Source organism: Amphibalanus amphitrite, unplaced genomic scaffold (assembly GCF_019059575.1).
Source record: "Amphibalanus amphitrite isolate SeventyFive unplaced genomic scaffold, NRLGWU_Aamphi_draft 001103F_arrow, whole genome shotgun sequence".
In the NCBI taxonomy this organism is placed as follows: domain Eukaryota; kingdom Metazoa; phylum Arthropoda; class Thecostraca; order Balanomorpha; family Balanidae; genus Amphibalanus; species Amphibalanus amphitrite.
In genome coordinates, this window is record NW_024882597.1 from 1 (window position 1) to 19,710 (window position 19,710).

Below are 19,710 nucleotides of genomic sequence, written 5' to 3' on the forward strand. Positions count from 1 at the left end.
CGGCTGTAAAATTACTGTGCACGAATGGCCGCTCCCTGGTGAAACCATGTCAGTTGGACGTTCCACTGTGAGACCATGTCAGTTGGGCGCACGGTGCCGGGTAATGGCAGCTGGACATGTTGTGCTGGAACCACGTCACTTTGACAGACTGTCGTGAAACTATGACAGCATGTGGAAAGGCCCTGCCGGTTTGGAGACACTGTGCTGTTCGGGGAGACGGAGATGCCGTGCCGTGTCGCCCGGACAGGCTGACTGCCGCTGATAGGCGGCCCACAGTTGGATCGCCCGCTGAAGATCGCACCAGTTAGGCCCGACAGACGTCACGCTCGCGAGGTTCGTGACGCGGCTCACATCGGTGATATTGGCGCACCGGGCAGCGCGGCTCAGTGAAGACGGGGCACGTCCGGTAGCATGAGGCTTAAATCGTATTCATCAGGCAGTCAACATGCACGGCTCGAAAATCCCCAAAATGCCTAAGCAGCAGCATACCTAATGTTGATACATAATTGCACCCTGACAGACTTCTAGCATTAGATAAATTCCAACAGTCAATTTAAAACCGCATTTGGATCAAATCGTAAAAAATGCCCACCAACCACTCATCAATCCCCCTCTTTCGGCAGAGCCGTGACGGGTGTCCGTTTCGCAAGTTTCACGTGCGGATCGGAGACGGTTGTTTCGTCGGCTCCTGTCTCCGTTATCGATCGGTCAGAGGGTGGATGAGTGGCGACTTGACCTCTCCGCCGCTCCACGCATAATTGTTCGCCGCGACCGCGCACTTCCTTCGGCCCATTAATAATGGATTCCAATATGTCGTCACGATGTGCGCCACTCTCTCCAATCTCGGCCAGATCTTGACGCGGCGCGCGTGACGAACTAGCGTCTGCCCTCCGACTAAAGATACCAATAAAGCGGACCCTAATGGCGGCTGGCAGCGGTCGCCGAAGGTTAGGCCCGGCAGCCTTGGGCCGAGGCGCGAGCGGCGGCAGCTGGGGTTCGGCCCATGGCGTGTCCGGCCGGCTGCTTCAGCCGCGGGGCCTGCGGTGGACCATCGGAGGTCCGGGGACCGCGACGGACCACTCGGAGGTCAGGTGACCGCGACGGACCACTCGGAGGTCAGGTGACCGCGACGGACCACTCGGAGGTCAGATGACCGCGGCGGACCACTCGGAGGTCCGGGGACCGCGGCAGGCCCTCCACCGGCGCAGTGATAGCCACCGGACAGCGGCCAACAGGGAATGACAGTGCCGAGAGCCGCTCGGCTGGTAAAGGCCCCAGCCCTCAGTAACACTACCCCAGTGGACAAGAAGCAACCAAGAAGAGGCTAAACAAGCTCAGATTAATCCCCAATCCACCTCGAGGCCCTGTGTTGATGCGTGCTCCTCACCTTGGACCAGTGCGGGCTGAGCTCTGCCGCCTTCAGGCCGTCCTGGTGCGCCGCCTGCAGCTGACCGAGCTTCACGCGCGCCGCCGACCGGTTGGAGAAGAGCACGTGGTTGGCCGGGTCCAGCGAGATGGCCTCCGAGTAGAGGCGCACGGCCGACTCGAACTCGCCCGCCTGACAGGCCGTGTTGGCCAGGCGCACCTTCTCCAGGAACAGGGCGCGGCTGGTGGACGACAGCTCCACGTCGCTGCCGAGCTCCACCTGACGGAGACACGGGGGCAGTCAGACGGAGCGTATATACAACAGGTCCCGGCGGCACGTTCAGTGGCTCTGAGAGGGACAGAGAGTCAGACGGAGCGTTCAACAGGTCCCGGCGGCAGGTTCAGTGGCTCTGAGAGGGACAGAGAGTCAGACGGAGCGTACAACAGGTCCGGACGGCAGGTTCAGTGGCTCTGAGAGGGACAGAGAGTCAGACGGAGCGTACAACAGGTCCGGACGGCAGGTTCAGTGGCTCTGAGAGGGACAGAGAGTCAGACGGAGCGTTCAACAGGTCCCGGCGGCAGGTTCAGTGGCTCTGAGAGGGAAACAGTGAGAGTCAGACGGCACAGATTTCAACAGCTCCGGGAGGCAGGTTCAGCAGCTCTGACAGTGAGACAGGGGACGTCAGACGGCACACAGACGGCACACAGACGGCATGTCCAACAGCTCCGGGCTTCACCCCCAGCAGCATAGAGATACGTCATAGAACGGGCTGCATGATAACCGCCCAGCAGCCCTGGGGGCTTCCGGCTTGGCTTATACGGGCTGGAAGGCATCGAGAGGTCGAAAAAACGAATGCACCGACTAGTCGCAGACTCAGATGTCAGGCCCTCGGAAGTGTCACTATCAAACTGAAGCTGGAACGGGTGACAACGGCAGACAGACAGAAAGACAGAAACAGGGGCTGCGTGACAGCGACATTTACAGCATGCCGGCAAACTAACACTGCTGTGAGAGGTACTGGATCACGATTCATCTCACGGGTCAGGGATCGGAGGTCATGACTACGAGTCATTGGTCACGGATCACGTCCTTACGAAGGGAAGGGTGAAGACACTTACCGGTATTGACTGGCTCTCAATGAATCACTGCCTGAGGATACCAGCGACGCCAGAGTGGGCTTCAACCTATTTACTCCGAGAATTGCGTTGTCAATGCTGCTGCATGGGAAGGCAGAGGCTCATTTAGGGGCACCCTGCATCAGACAATGCTGCCTATCGTGCGCTTTTCTCAGCTATGCGCATACACGCTGTCCCATTGGCGACGCGTGTAAAAAGATGAGAGCATCGGTCACAGCCCAAACTGTGAGGAGGAGGGGAGATATTTGTTAGCGACAAGAGCGCAGAGCTGAGGGGCCGAGTTTCCCCTGCACGGCCCCTTATGGCAGGGTGACGTCGCGTTCGTGTGTATCAGCGCCCGGTCTCTGCCGTGACCGGGCTGCAGCTGATGTACCGACCGTCCGCCGGCGCCGACCACCGAGTCACCTTGGGCCGGCGTCGGCAGTATCATTACCCATAACCCCGTTCACGGAACTTATTATCGCCACCGCGTCTGGCCTGCTCGGCTACGTGACCGGTGTCGGCGTGACGCCACACCGCCTGCCTGCCGTTCGACGGCCGGAACCGAACCGACCGGCACCCACCTCCTGGTCGATGGCGGAAAACTTGACGGCACGGCGTATTTTCTCCATGGCTGTGTCTCGTCCGTTCACAGAGGCCACATCCCGGCTGCAGCCAGCCTGATCACCGCTGCACCGGTGCACTCCACACAGACGGGCCGGGCCGCCCTGCACTGCCCTGCACTGCCATGCACTGCAGAACGGCGCTCCGGCCGGCCGGCCGACACCGCCGCCGGCCGGCACCGTCTCCAATTACGAAACGCCGACACCTGGCGGACCGTCCGCCAAGCACGGAACGGCCGCCATGGACTGACGGCTCGTGTTCGCTGAGGCTTCGGTCATGCTTACCGAAGGAGAAGCGATCAGACGACGGAAGTGTGACGATGGAGGACCAGTCGCAGGTAACCTTATCTACAGCAGACAGGTATTGAGCACCCGGCGGCTACCTCTAAACGACGGAAGTTGTGACAATGCCATATTAATGGTTCGATCGTATGACTAATGGGGGTCGTCATACCATTTATCGTCGGGCCTAGAGGCTAGGGGAAGTTGGGGCAATGCCGGAGTTGGGGCAAAGCCGAAATTCGAGATATTTCTAAAACCGTACGACATGGATGCCACGTCTCAGTGATGCTCTGAAGCTTAAGTGACTACAATTATCGCATGTTTGTTACGAGTCGTCATTTGGAATACTACGGCTGTGAGGGCGCCAAAAGCGTTTTCAAGGTACGTTTCCCTTGTACTACATGCGCCTTTGAAGCTGCATTTCTTACACATTATGCTACCGTTTGTCTGGCCAATTCGGTCAAGTAATCTTCAGCATGTCTTTGCATAAGTGTGCTGCCTATTTGAAATTTATACAGCACGTTTAAAAGTTATGGGCCTGCAAATGAAAGTATGGCTGGCTGGGGTAATGCCGAAAACGTGCAATTACGCACGTTAAAGCACGCTACGTGGACTTTACTGCTGTAGAATAGCAACGCGTATTTTTAGTCATACAAATTACACTTTCAGCCGGCACAACGGCCTGTTACCTATAAGGAATGATTTACCTGGCATTTTCTTATTATATCACACAATTGTAACTTCCAGTGTGCACCAAGCGTCCTCAAGCTCTTAAAACGCGTGTCAGCTTTGATGAATTTTGGATAAAGTTTGAGATAAATTGGCAAAACATCAATGTCGGCATTCCTCGTACATCATTTATCCCATTTTCGGCTTTTCCCGCAGTCCGGGGCAACGCCGAAAAAGTCAGTTCTTTGATATTTTTAGTTTTTGCGCTTAACGGTATGCGAATTCATCAAATGCGCCTGGTATGTTTGAAAGACAAAAGACTGGCCTCTCGAATGACGCCAACAAGAATAGCTTATGTTGTCTACCTTGCGTGCTACGGGCGTCAGAAAAAAAGTATTCGGCGTTCCCCCAACTTCCCCTACTTTCCAGCTATGAAAAATCCTTCTTCCAATAATGTCACTGAATTATATTTGCATGGGAGAAAAGTTCATATACTTGCTGTAGAGCCAGCAATCCTCTACACTCCGTAGCTAAAGGCCTTTGACCTTTGCTAAAGGCCGGAACCGCAAACTTTTTCTCGAGCTCCAAACTATTCGAACGCTCCCGTTCACAAATCAGCTGCCCCAGCCTACAGCTAGCTGGCAGCTATCAGAGAGTGAGAGAAACGCGCTGGAATGCCGGGAGAAACTGGCTACGGAATTATACCCGGTGCTAATTGGGTCAGAAGCTGGGAGCTCAGCACTACCGGCGCGCCGCTCAGAGCTGGCCGGCGGCGCCCGCTCTCAACTGACGACACCGGCGGGAGGCGGCCGGCCGGCCGAGCCGGGCGTTCGGCAGCCGCACCTCACTGGGACAGCCTCAGCCCGCCCCTTCCCTGCAGATCACGGTCACATACTCTCTGGAGCACGGCCTTCCCTTTCCCTGATCACAGACTCACGATCTCTTCCTGTTTCATAATTCTCCCTCCCGTGGTTCCGTTCAGAGTTTTTACTTCTGCATCACGTCGGGTACAGACAAACTGGATCCCCTTAAAAAGAGGACCATTTTGTGAGATCACAGTACCAGAGGAGTTCACCACCATCACCACCCTGGTTCACAGTGCTCCTCAAACTGGACCCCCACCTCTGGGCCTCTATTTACCGCACAAAGCTCTCGGCATCCATCCCCTAGTTCAAAGGACCTCTCCTTGGACCCCAAGTCACTGCCCTGTACCGTACTTTGCTTTTAGCACCCCTCCGCTGGATCACAGCACCCCTTCCCTAGTTCATGGGACCCTCTCCCTGGATGCCCCAGCGATGGCCCTGTACCGTACTTTGCTTTGAGCATCCCTCCTCTGGATCACAGCACCCCTTCTCTAGCTGAAAGGACCTTTTCTGAGTGCCTCAGCGATGGCCCTGTATCGCACCGGGTTCACCACTGGGTCGGCCGAGCGCGGCGCTCATACCCCACCGTGTCGGAGATAGCGTCACGGCCCGGCCGGTCCTATCTGATCGTGCACGCCGCTCCAGACACGGCACCAGTCCGAAATGAGCTCCACTCATTCTCATGCAACCGTTCCCAGGGTGGCAACTGACGCCCACGTCATCGCTCAGCCTTCAGTCTGCACAGACAAGACCCAGCGCACGGAACGGATGGCTGCTGTCACAATGGCAGTGAAAGCCGAGAACCTTGTAAGCTTGCCATTGTTTATACCAGACCTAAGGTCCCTGTATTCATAAATGACACCTTTGTGTGCATTTTTGAACGGTGCTGAGGCAAGTTCGATGTTTCACTGAAATGCTATGCATATATAATTATATCTCTGTACTCTATAAAGTCAAATGACATCAGGGCTGTCCTTTAGCCAAAGCGGTAATTTCCAAAGAAGCAAACTGAAGAGAAATCGTTTCCATCATGTTTACCAGCAGAGGATGCGCTTATTTTCCGGTGACAAATAGTTGAATCGCTTTCGGCTGGAGGCTAATTTTCTGCCCTAGCATCAGACGTCACCGTTTAATTACATGTAAAACAATCTGGTGGGAATCTGCCGCCACCACTATACCGCACATGGTTCTGGTAATTTTGAACCTGACCCGACTGATATACTCGCATATATGGCACCGCAGTAGGCTTGGTAGATATATCGGGGATTTCTTCACGGAGCCAGGAAGTGCAAATCCTTCAAAAGCCCGCAATCGCTGGGCTGGGACCAGCACATGCGCTAGACTGTTTCTAGAACGGGCAGTTTTTGATCAGGCGCAATGATGTCGATAGCCTGAGAAGTGGCCCCTTAGCACCAACATTAACATCTCTCATGAGAATGACGCGCTGGGTTAAAACATAGAGTTTCACTCAAAAATCTTTGAAAACCGAATTCTCTCTTTTTATGTGGTTAAGTAGAGAATGATATGAATTATATCAGCCCAAAAAAGGTTGCCATTCCTGTCATCAGCAAGCCTCGGCTTTAAAGGAGAGAAAGGCCGCGCTGGCTGAATCAACTAGCAGCAAGCACGCCCTCGTCCCATGTCGGGGTGCAAATTCCTCCCTCTCTTCTATATACATAAAGCACTATGCCAACACGAGATAACAGTCAGGCATGCGATGCGACTGCTGACTTGGCATCAGCCTTCGAGTGGCAACGCCATTAGCATTTCCGATGGGTGCACCAAACCAAAGGCTCTGCACTGGACAAAGACCCTTTTTGTATGTTGAATCGCAAAACTTCGAAATTAAAGGTTATAGCTAGTGCATTTCTGAATAGGTCGACTTTCAAGCATCCAAGTTTGTGGTGAACACTATTGATACGCATCGTTCTGAGCTACAACAATCAATGATCACTGTTCATGAAAGAAATGGCCTGACTCCATGTTTTGCCTGCCCACAATGCAAGTGACCATGCAATAATTCACAGATGCTCTTTGTGCGAATATATTGTCATATTTTGTTTGCTATATCATTAATTTTGTCCAATACGGAGGAAATATCGTTAAAAATTTCTCAAAATGATACCTATCTCAACAGCAGTCACAGAAACAAAGATGCGAACATTCACCTCAATAATCCTAGAAAAAAATAGCTGAGGGACCTTGCTGTTAGAAATTTTCTCCAATCCATTCATCCATTCTAATGTCAGTCACCAATATGAAGAGCGAATTCCAGAGCCACCAGCTGTTGGTCAAGTCAAAAGTCGGCAGCATGCGCACATTAATGAGACATACCAGCACTGATGAAACTCTCCATTGGCATATCACAGTGGAATGTGCAGACAGGCTTAATTCATAGTGACCATGTACGTTCATCTAGCCTTTGGCATGGCCCAAGCTGCTGCGTAGCTGAGGTCAACCACATTTATCATCCTGCTATTGACGAGGGGAGGGGTAGCTTGACGCCCCCCTCCCCACTGACTTTTCACGATAACTCAAGAACTAGCACTGCGACCGCCTTAAAACCCTTCGTAGCTACTCGAACCTAAATGAAAGAGCAAGCTTTCATGCACAGTCGAGCGCTATGCTTGCTGTAAACAAAATCGTGAAATTTCAACAAGTCGATGCCACCCACACGACATCTTTATACCTAAATGCTTAGAACTGTGTGATTTTTACAAAACATGTAGCCTTCCTTGAAAAACAACAATTTGGCCCGGAACTTTCCATCAGAGACCTGTTAATGCGCAAGGTAATAACACCTATCATGTGCCCTTGACGAAGGTAATGAACCCATGTAAAGCTTTCTCATATGCGGACATAATTATCAGTCTTTTGGAAAATCAAAACAAGCCGTTGAAAAGTAGGACAGGATTTAAAGGGACTATCCCACCTTTAACATGGGGTTTGAGTTGAGATAGCCAAGTTTGCGGCGAGGTTCAGAAACCACTATCTATCTAGGTTGTAACCCCCGCGGCCTCTTGGTGTTGAAGAAATTCGTTCCCTTCATTTGAAAATGGGCCTTGTGCAAGGCCCTATCTTCAACATGGAGCGACCGTTAGTGTGACGTCACCTCGTTTAGTCATTCTGATTTAAATGGGTTTGTTCGTTGAAAAATCGCTTAAAACTTGGTCTGAACTTTGTTGTGGTGCCTACAGAGTAAAAAGAATCAGCTTTATGACAGTAATGTGGCCTGGGGAAGGAGGTAATTTTGGGCTGTGACGTCACATATTTGAAAGTTTGTGTTTGGAATATGGGAAGCCTAAGATGTTTAATGAAAAATAAATGCCAGAACCGTGTTCCTGGTCATCCAATCTATAAAGTCGGGCACAATTTAACTGGTTTTAACAACATTTTAGAAGGTGGGATAGTCCCTTTAACGTACAGGTCAGTTCAAGGCTCGGAGACTGCAGGTACGCATTGCCACTAGCACCAGATATGTGCCGGTGCTGCGTTGCAGTCTCCTGCAGCGGTGTATTGGCAGCGTCATGCCGCTAACATCAGCTGAAGTCGCTCCACACCAGATGGCGCTGTCACCGACATAACAAAACATGTTTACATCATCGCCAACATATCTGCAGCATTTGTGCTAAAGTTCTGCATTTGTGCTTAAGTCAAGTGTCTGTCTACTCCACTCTCGCGTGTGAATTTTTCTGCATTGGTCCACACTGGAGATGAATCTGCCATGGGAACACGTCTGACTTTACTCTGCCACTTTACACGTGCCTTTTTCCGGATTACATGTTGTTATTAGTTAACTAACTAGTACAAACGTTCAGTAGTAGCATTGAAACGAAAATTGAAGCGTTCAGAAAATGACTTTTAATTTATGCTCAGTGGTTTTCAGTCCTGACTCCCGAACGGTATCGATTTTTACGAGTAGGGGAGAGAGGTCATATTGCGCCACCTTAAGGATATCGGCCTATTGCGGCTAAAGTTGACTAGCTGTCATGCTTGATGATATCTCAAATTGTACCTCAGTTATTTTGGCATCAAATTACAACTCCTAATTTGTATCACACCCATAAAAATTAACAAGAGAAAAGTTTTCCAACACACCTGCAAAGGGCGCATTTACGGACTATCCCATCAAAAAGCGCCCATGCCTCTCATGTAAAAGCGCCCTATTAAAAACAACGGTTTGCCACCTAAGTAGCCTATTTGAACGTGTCAGCCCATTACCCATTTATGCTGTGAAGGCTAAGGTAATGGTAAGGTGAGCGCTCTAATAATCAAAGTGTTCAATGAAATGTGTCCCAACCACCAGATGCTGTTTCTCTGGGTTGAAGAATAGGGCGCGAATAGGGTGGGCGCAATTACGAATGGAACACATTTTTCATGAGCTTCAAATATGGCGAGGACAGCGAAGCCACGGTGGTGATAAACTTTCAAAACTACCATTAAACGAGCAATTAACAATGATTATTACTTGAATCACTATTTCTAAGATAAACCATGACGCTAGCAAAGGTCGAAATAGACTGTTTCGCGTAAGAAAATAGAGGAAATCACAAAAAATGGTCTGCGAGAAAGCTGAGACACCTCACCTGCCCCCGTGGACCGGAATAAGAGCGAGTTATTGGTGGTGAAGTAAATGCACACATTCCAGCATTCATTCGAATCGAATTTTGGACAGGAGGAACGTGTGGCGCATTTAAGAACATGGCGCAATATGACCTCTCTCCCCTACCTACCTACACCCAATAACTTAAAATAGATAACCACCACCATATAAGTTTGAAATAGCCATAGCTCTACATATAAGAACCCGCTTCACCTGGTCGAGCGCATAAAGCTAGAAAGCACCAAACACCATTCGTGTCTATTCCAACCTAGTGGTCTCCAGGCCCCCACCGACGATGTGCGGATTCAGTGCAGCACAATATTTATGCCCTGCAGGCGCAGTCTGAAATGATAGACCATATAATCATGTCACTCTGTCTTTTGAGAGATTCTGTATGTGACTTGTGAGGTTGAAGTGTCACACCGCCAACGTTTAGCGTCTGAGCAAGGCCCTTAAACTACCGGCTGAGTCCGGCGTCGATTATTATTACTCGACTGTGCTTGAGGTCGACTCCCGTGACTATGCATACCAGCTAGTGCTGAATTGAATGATACTTGGAATTAATTGTCAACTTATAGAGTAAGTTTCGTGCCCTGATGTTGGCGGTACACCGTCACATCTACGCGAGCTCGACGTCAGCAGACTCGGACTGCTGTCACATGGTGCACGACGGTCACGTGCCAGATGACAGCACATGACAGCGCACGTGTCGTGTTTGTACACCCCACACGTGCCCCGAAGCCCCGAGCTGACCGGCTGACAGGAATGCCGGCAGACCGGCCTCGCGCTCTCCGTGGCCTCCGAGAGGCGCGGGAGACGCCGCACTGACCGCCCGGGGTCCCTGACCGGGCGACTGTCTGCACCTCTAAATCGACCCTCAGCGGCCCCAGCTGAGTGAATGACTGGCTTCCAGCCGTCCGTGACCTCGGGATGATATCCTCTCGGAGCACGATCTCGCCATCGTCCTGGGTATACGGCTGTAGAAGTGTTTGTCAGCGAACACAGACCCGCAGCTGGAGCGGTGATCTGTCGGACCAGAGGTGCGCACAGGTGCCTTCACCTCAACCTGTCTGGTCGAGTCGTGACCCCCTTACCTCCGAGTAGTCCTTTTGAGACATGCTGGCGCGCCCACGCTCGCCCTGTTCGGTCACATCACACGATTGGTCACTGTAACAGGTCCGAGTGACAACAAATACCGCAACACACGCCGCCAATCACACACAGGTCACAGCGGTCGCCCTCTCAGACAGGCGCCGCGCCATCTTGGACTCGGTCACTTGCGGCGCAACCCGCCTCGCGCCGGTGCTGCCCTCTGCGCACGGTGGCGTCTCCAATGGGGCGGCACGGAGCCGCGAACAGCCAGGTGAGACTGAGGAATGCGGCGGGGTCGAGCGGAGCGGGAATGGGGCGCCGGCCGCTCGCCCGTTCGTCGGCAGGGAGAGGGAGAGAGGGGAGGGGATAGACAGAGGGTAGAGCCATCACGAGTGTAATGACGCCTGCACGCCACTTGGATTTTGCAGACTGACTGCACCTTTGATCTCGGTAAAATGACCATGTCGAGCTCAATTTAAGGTAGATCCGTTCCAGATTCAACGGGACTATTTACAGTTCGACATTTTGCAACGATAGTTATAATGATGTCCGTGCATATTACCGTTTATCACGACGCATATGAACTGGTATCAGTCCTACTGCATCCAGTATAAACGCAGAGTACCTATGTTGTTACGTTCAAAGACACTTAATTTGATGTTCATGAGTCTACAATTTCTTTTTAAGGATGTAAAAATGCTGTCAGCGTCATTAACCCGCGCCCCACTGGGGTCTGTGTATAACACTGGGGGGAGGGGGGCTATTCATAGCCCCCATCCTAACTCCAAAACTAATCGGCTGATCGTCAAAATTCAAACGGCATCTGATAGCCCCGGAAAAACTGTTGAGACAAACCTAATTTCATTGACCTCGAGGTCACCAATGACGTCACAGGTCAGGTCAAAGTAAAAATTATCGATATTTGGCTTGTTCACTTTTTGGGCTGCTCACTGCTCACTGCTCTTATCAAGTGGACTGGCATGGAGTTTTACGGTAGGTAAGTGTATTGAATGGTGCGCTTGATCGTATGTAAACGTCATGATTTTGACTGAGTTTCACACCATCAAACATGAAGCTGAATAGCTGTTCAGCCTGGCGACTTATATTCTCGCTCAGAAAAGCCGCATTCCGTGCCTTTACATATATCTTTGTGAAATACCAGCACTTCTGAACCAGGAAAATGAAATACAAAACACAAATATTTATCTACTTATCACCGAGCACCCTCATTCTCTGTCCGCGTTGAAAATCGAATGAACATTTTATACGGATCAATGAGAAGTGCTTTTACAGTATTAATGCAACAATAAGTTATTTTTCAAGCAAACATGCAATGTAAATTAAACCAATTAATCTCTTTTCAGGTACTTACCATTAGAGCAAATGGTTCAAAAAAATTGAATAGTTATACAAACCAGGACCGGGTGGACGCCGCAGTTGCCCTCGCCAAGTGGTTTAGCGGAAACTGCCTGCTTATAATTAAGTAGGTATACCTACATATATGGAAACTGCGCCGAAAGCTGGCCGACCATCTACTGCAGATGTGTGTGTGTCGAGGAGCTAAACGCCTCCAAAGCTCCCATTCACCAGAATGAAGTTCTTTATAAACGATTGTTTACTAATTGCTTTATGTCTTATGAGCGATTACTTGTTGTCCTTACTTTATGCTTTCGGTTGGGTGTTCAACTAAGTAACACCCAACCGAATTATGAAAGGGTTATTAAGTTATTATGAACGGGGAGGGAGGCTAGCGGGCCTTGTGATTGTTTTACAGTTTTGATGGTGCTTTTTCATGACTCATGCCATATTATTGCTGCAGTTTGCAGTCCACTGTTTCATGTATTTTTGTTTCATTTGACGTGTCTGTAGTCGTTTGAAATATACATTCAATCAAAGTCAACCACTACTTTCCTTTCGCAATGCTCGATGACCGGTTAACAGAGCATATGAGTGACCGTAACAATTTTGAATATGCATTGTAACCGCACAACCTGCTGAAAGTGCATTGGCTGCTCCTTGCTACTTGATCCAGTGTGAAGCAAAAGCAAGATGAAGTCAAGTCGAGACTTGAGAAAACAGGAGCCGTCACTCGAGCCGAACCCGAGAAAAGCCACAGTAGTTTGCAATGTACAGGGATGTTCACGAAAAACTGACACATTTTAAAACGACTTTGTGAGCATGTGAGAGCTCACGGAGACTTGATTTGCATGCCATTCGAAAGCCTGTTGAAAGAAGTTTTGTATGTGCATACCGCCTTTAGGTAGCATCACACGAGTTTTCAAATAAATAAGAAAGCGTTAAAATGGGGAAATTTGACTTGGCGACAAAACTAAACGGAAAAACAATGAAACTCTCGCGGCTACCATCTGCCACCACGACTGAACCAGTCCACGAATTTGTCTAAAATTTGGCATATTAATGTTTCGATGGATTATATTTTATACTATTGGCATATTGTGGGCAAATTCCTAAGGAATGCCAAAATTGGCAGGCTTGGAAGTGCTGATGCCAGAAACCATGGCCGCATGCTGGCAGTCACTGTGGACTGTGGAATGGTACCGTGCCATCTTTTAACGGCTTCTGTTAGCTACTGTAGCGGAAATGGGTCGACGTCTACACCATTTGGTGGTTCTGGCACGTCAGGGCCACCCCACGTACAGTAACCGCGATCATCGGTCTCACACGAGGACAGCCCAGCCAGCAATTCACTTGGGCTGAACTGTGGCAAACGTCGGGCAGCTTAGGCTTAGCTTGGGTTTGCCCACTTTGATCAAAACCAATGTATTTTTTACTAGGGCTGAGCTTGGGCATGCCGCAGCTATGCCCACGTGCGGATAGCAGTAGCTCAGCCCGACATCTGCCCGCGCATCCAAAACAGGCTTAACTTGGGCGGAGCGCGGGCTGATCAAGCTGGCTGTGTCCTTCGGCTAACTGGAGTAAAGCCGGAGTTTAGCCATACTTGTTCGGCTGTTCGCGCATGCGCAGTTCTGCGCCAATCATGTGCAGCGTTTGTGACAGTCTGCGCGCTGTGCGACGAAACGACACACCGGTGTTGGGGCATTTGGTGGTTGATGTTTGGGCGCGTGTGACAGCGCGAAGAAGGGATAGTGCTCATTGCTCTTATCAAGTGGACTGGCATGGAGTTTTACGGTAGGTAATTGTATTGAATGGTGCGCTTGATCGTATGTAAACCAGGGGCGGATCCAGGAAAACTCCAAGGGGAGGGTCATGAATCGAAGTGGTGCCCCTACCTATACCCAAAATTAAAAACTCAACGGATTTCGTCCACTTCATTTTGGTGGTGCCCCCATTTTCAGTTTTTTTCTTTTTATTTTTTATTTTTAGTCAGTATCTTAACTCTTAGCCACAGGCCCACAACCACATTTACCAATTGTAAGCAAGTATATATGAATGTGTATGTGTATATATGTTGTGGACGCTGAGTAGTGAGTACTTACCAGGAACGTTATCAGGTAAGCAAATCGTTGTCAGTCCGACGAACTTGACCCTGGCGTCTAAAGGGTCTGTCCTTGACACTTCAGGCTTGTCAGGGGCACCAAAGTCCTTCCAGGGACACCACAAATCTGTCAGGGGCACCTACGGCCTTGTAGGGGCGCCACAGGCCCGCCAGGGGCACCACAGGCCTGCCAGGAAGCAGGGGCACCACAGGTCTAGCAAGTATACACGACAGGCCTGTCAGGGGCACAACGGGCCTGTTGGGCCCATGAGCACCCCTAGGGGCAGGGGCACCACAGTCCTTCCAGGGGCACCGCAGGCCTGTGAGGGGCACCAGCGGCCTAGCATGGGCACCAGTCAACACAGGCCTGCCAGGGGCACCACAGACCTGCCAGGGGCACCAGAGGCCTGCCAGGAGCACCACCGACCTCGAAGGGTTACTTGGGCCTGTCAGGGCCCAGGGGCACCACGGGCCTGTCGAGAGGCACTTCAGGCTTTTCAGGGGCACCATAGTCCTCTCCGGGCGCAGGGGTAGCAGGGGCACCAGAGGCCTGCCAGGGGCACTACAGGCCTAGCAAGGGCACCACTGGTCTATCAGGGGCACCACGAGCCTGTCATAGCCAGGCATCTCAGGCTTGTCAAGGCCCAGGGGCACCACAGGTCTGTGAGGGGCACCAGCGACCTAGCAGGGGCACCAGTCAACACAGGTCTGCCAGGGGCGCCACAGACCTGCCAGGGGCACCACATACCTGCCAGGGGCACCAGAGGTCTGCCAGGGGCACCACCGGCCTCGCAGGGGCACCTTGGGCCTGTCAGGGGCACCACGGGCCTGCCGAGGGGCACTTCAGACTTTTCAGGGGCACCAGTCCTCTCCGGGCGCAGGGGTACCAGCGGCCTAGCAAGGGCACCAGAGGCCTGCCAGGGGCACCAGCGGCCTAGCAAGGGCACCAGATGCCTGCCAGGGGCACCACAGGCCTAACAAGGGCACCACGGGCCTGTCAGGGGCACCTCAGGCTTGTCAGGGCCCAGGGACACCACAGTCCTTCCAAGGGCACCGCAAGCCTGTCAGGGGCACCAGAGGCCTGCCAGGGGCACCACAGGCCTAGCAAGGGCACCACTGGCCTGTCAGGGGCACCTCAGGCTTGTCAGGGCCTAGGGGCACCACAGTCCTTCCAGGGGCATTACAAGCCTGTCAGGGGCACCAGAGGCCTAGCAAGGGCACCACAGGCCTGCCATGGACACCACAGGCCTGCCAGGGGCACCACCGCCTTGCAGGGGCGCCACAGGCCTGTCAGGGGTACCACGTACCTGCCGGGGACACTTCAGGCTTGTCAGGGGCGTTACAGTCCTGTCAGGGCCCAGGGGCACCAGGCCCGTGGTGTCCCTGCTAGGCCTGTGGTGCCCCTGGCGGTCCTGTGGTGCCCCTGTCAGGACTGTGATACCCCTGATAGGCCGGTGGTGCCCCTGGCAGGTCTTTGGGCCCCCGGGCCTCAAGGGGGGGGCATGACCCATGTGACCCCCCCTTGGATCCGCCCCTGATGTAAACGTCATTATTTTGACTGAGTTTCACGCCATCAAACATGAAGCTGAATAGCTGTTCAGCCTGGCGACTTATACCCTCGCTCAGAAAAGCCGCATTCCGTGCCTTTATGTATATCTTTGTGAAATACCAGCACTTCTGAACCAGGAAAACGAAATACAAAACACAAATATTTATCTACTTATCACCGAGCACCCTCATTCTCTGTCCGCGTTGAAAAATCGAATGAACATTTTATACGGATCAATGAGAAGTGCTGTTACAGTATTAATGCAACAATAAGTTATTTTTCGAGCAAACATGCAATGTAAATTAAACCAATTGATCTCTTTTTCAGGTACGTACCATTAGAGCAAATGGTTCCAAAAAATGGAATAGTTATACAAACCAGGACCGGGTGGACGCCGCTGTCGCCCTCGCCAAGTGGTTTAGCGGAAACTGCCTGCTTATAATTAAGTAGGTATACCTACATATACGGAAACTGCGCCGAAAGCTGGCCGACCACCTACTGCAGATGTGTGTGTGTGTGGAGGAGCCAGACGCCTCCAAAGCTCCCATTCACCAGAGTGAAGTTCTTTATAAACGATTGTTTGCTAATTGCTTTATGTCTTTGTAGCGAGGGGATTTAGAAAAGAAGAAGGAAGAGAGGATAATAACTGCTTCCTTGCGGGTAATCAAACGCCTTCTTTGCGGTTGATCCAGCACCGCGGTCCACTGTCGTTCAGCTGGTTGTAGAGGAACAGAGCTATTTGCTGCTGGAATGAACTCGATAGTTGAACTGGTAGAACAGGGGAGCTTGAGAGTCTTGGAAAAGATCCCGAGATAGATCTAGAGAGAGATCCAGATAGTGATGAGATCCTGAGATAGATGTAGATATAGATCCACCTGATAGAGATCTTGAGATGGTGTTGAGATCCACCTGAGGGAGATGTCTAGAGATCCACCTTGCATACAAATACATCTGATGGAAGATGCTTTTTAATTTAGAGGCTTGATGATTCTGTTCATTGTATAGACCATGATGCACGAGATGCTTCTTCACTGCTCGGATTAGGGATAGAGGTATCCGATCAGCTGGGTTTGCGGCACAGTTGGGCAGGTGAAGGACAGGGCATTCGAAGTCCCGATGACCACTGCCAAACATATGGGTGGTAATTACATTGATAAATTGAATGTGATCATTCGTCCAGTCACCCATTCCTATATCACTGGCCTTCCCATTAAGAAAATTGCCCACTTAATTCGTATTAGCGTTGCTAGTTTTAAGTTGCCCTCGAGATTAATTAGTTTGACTGTCCTAACTGAGCTTCGCTAAACTCCCATCGGCCTTATCCTAAGATTCATCCTTTACCATTCTCACTCTCATCCTCTCTCTACGTTCGTTCGTCATATATTCACCCCAAATTTATTTAGCGCCCCTCGAATTCCCTCCGATGGCGTTAGGTGCCTGACTAATAGCGATCTCCCCGGCGAGATAAATGTCTCTTTCCGAAATCCATATGCATGCTCCGCTAACCGGCGACAAAGATACTTACCGCAGGGCCGTCCAGAATAATTGCATAAATATCCACCCTACTAATTTATGGGATTCACTACACGACCGATAGACTTATGGTACACACATACACGATTTATATCCGACTTATCTCTCTACCGGGAGAGATTACCTATGCCCTCTTCCGGTCCGCGTGTAACATTCCCGTTCACGACCCAGGGACCCTAGTTCATATCCTGGAACTATCCTTAACCATGGGATTTACTATTCAAGGCCTTACGTGTCCTGGAGTACATTCTTCCCTCCCCTGAGGCTGTCCAGTACCGATTAGAGTACCTTTACGAAATAAGTATGAGGACTTATCCGGGACACTACGGCTCGCCTTATCCGCCCTTTGGGTGACTCACCCCTGACCTTCGGCTTCTTGCCTTTGGCATAACTTACTCTCCACTGCATACTGTGCCAATCTTCCCCTTCCCCCCTGCCGTAGAAACCTCTCACTGCCTTCTCACCCAGTGTTACCTAAGCGGGAAAATTAACAGTGGCCGGTACCACTGGCGGAAAACGTGCATATGCCCTGCGTACGTGACGGTGTGTCCCTCTTATTATTCCGGTCTGGACGTGGGTTTCGAGAAGTGCATCTGTGTCTCATACAGTCATGCTGGTAAACGTTACGCCATAGGAGGCGGGCAAACAAGCCGTCTGTGCCTCACAATGCCCTGTGCCAATATTGTTGGAGTAATTATTGGCGCTAACTCGCAAGAACGCGAATAGCAGAAACGCATAATTTAACCAAATCTAATCGTAATCTCAAGTCCTAATTGCTGCTACACGCGTGAACCTTATCATCAGTTCTCGTATACAATCCTAGCAGACCTTGAACCGCTCTTGATTTAATCAGACATATGATCTAGAACCAATTAACACGCATCGATCTGCCGTCTGGTTGTGATCCACCGTACCATAGTGAATTACTGAATGCTCAAACGGAAATGCCTCCTTGAAACTCGTTCGATAGCTTCTGATGGGCTACTAGTTACCTAAACAAATTATCTTTATAGAGTGCCAGAATATTGTCATAGGGTCCCTAGCCTTTCATAGGGAATCTAATTTAAATCATCCTATTAGCAGTAAACAATGCGCATCAAACGAAGTGCAGTCCTAGATATCATATAGCATATCATATTTAACTGTCTACGTTCTTATCCCGTTGCAACTTTCCGCAACTAACCAGACTCCTATACGTGACCTTCACCTACCGCCCGCGCCCCAATTACGGCTAACCCACTGCCCCTGTTGTGGCTGCTTCTCGCGCCCTCTGGCGGCTCAACGCCCGTGTCGGGAACGACGATTACGACGGCCGCCGGCCGGCGCCGCGTCGACAGTCGACAGTTGTCAAGGCCGCGCCGCGATGGGCGCGTCATCACTCGCGGTGCAGTACTGGTGTGTGCGGTCTCTTCGGGCCGGGAGATTCAACGGCTGTGTCAGTGAGTGTGAATCTGGTAAAATATCGCTTCGATATCTCCCTGTTCGACATCTCATCAGCTCCATTCCACGTAAGTTTTTTTTTTTTTTTTACTCCTGTCCCATTTGATCGTTTCCCAACAAAGCTGGTCCTTTCTAGTATTTATTCTACAAAGCACAACGATCGGTACCTATATTAGTCGCATATTAGTTCTAACCACAAACATTTCTACATCTACCTGTTACTCGACATTTCGCAATTTCAATGACGCAAAGTGACCATCTAAAGTCGCAAAGTGTCAAACCGTCAACCTCAAACCACTGCTCGCAACTATGCACCTAAGTAACAGGAAAAATTCCGCCGTACGCTCAAGCATTCGTATCTGTCGCAAATCATAATTCATAGCCATATTCATAGATCGATCGCATGAATCAGTCGCCACCTTAAAACATTACATTCCTTTCAAACGTATTTACCTGTTCTATAATTGATTTCGACTTCCATTTTAGCTTCCATTTTAGATTACAGCAATATTACCAATGATTTCGCAATGCAACTTTTAGTGAGTACAGCACGAATCTAAACCCTTTATTTCACAAACGTTCCAACCTCAAAACGCACCTGGCCATCGCCCATAATAAATCGAACGAACCATCTTGACCGAAGACAAAGACATTTCAACGTTGTCACGCATCCTGTCATCAATTTCAGCGTTCGTGACACTGAGCTACTTATGTAAATTTTCGGATCTCGCTCTTGGCCTAATCGTGAACTCCCACTGACAATAACGGTTTGCTGGCGACTCTGACATGACCTCGAAATTCAGATCCTAACATGCTACTAGGGTGTCTGGACCAATAAGTTCAAAGTAATTTAAGTTTTCCAATTCCAATTGAGAGTGCATTTTATGGTAACCGAAAATGTTTGGCAGTCGTCACGGGCACGGCACGCTGGGCAGAGGGGGGGGGCAAGGATTGGGATTGAGCAGACTTTCAACAACACTCACATTCTGGAGTTCTCTGCGCTTCCGCTTCTCAGTGTGGTCTCAAGCGTCGGCGGTTGTCCTCCGGCTCTGGTCACTCGAACTGAAGAGGCTTCTCGCGGGTGACCCGGACTGACGGCGGCTCCCAGATGGCGTCTC

At 50.7% G+C, this 19,710-nt stretch overlaps 1 protein-coding gene across 1 annotated transcript; it reads right to left on the minus strand.

Annotated features, from left to right (window-relative positions):
• Nucleotides 1-409: 409 nt before the first annotated feature.
• On the minus strand, nucleotides 410-10,810 carry LOC122370157 (stress-induced-phosphoprotein 1-like). The gene is made up of 2 exons (XM_043345520.1): nucleotides 10,616-10,810; nucleotides 410-1,645 (listed from the first exon to the last, which is right to left on the minus strand). The coding sequence occupies exons 1-2, from the start codon at nucleotides 10,637-10,639 to the stop codon at nucleotides 1,340-1,342; spliced, it is 330 nt and encodes a 109-aa protein (XP_043201455.1). The 5' UTR covers nucleotides 10,640-10,810; the 3' UTR covers nucleotides 410-1,339.
• Nucleotides 10,811-19,710: the final 8,900 nt, after the last annotated feature.

Excerpts from the sequence above, each read along its gene's own strand:
- LOC122370157 (XM_043345520.1), bottom strand. The coding sequence starts at position 10,639 with ATGTCTCAAAAGGACTACTCGGAG. Across the intron at positions 1,646-10,615 it reads CTCAAAAGGACTACTCGGAG|GTGGAGCTCGGCAGCGACGT; the intron begins GTAAGGGGGTCA and ends TGTCTCCGTCAG.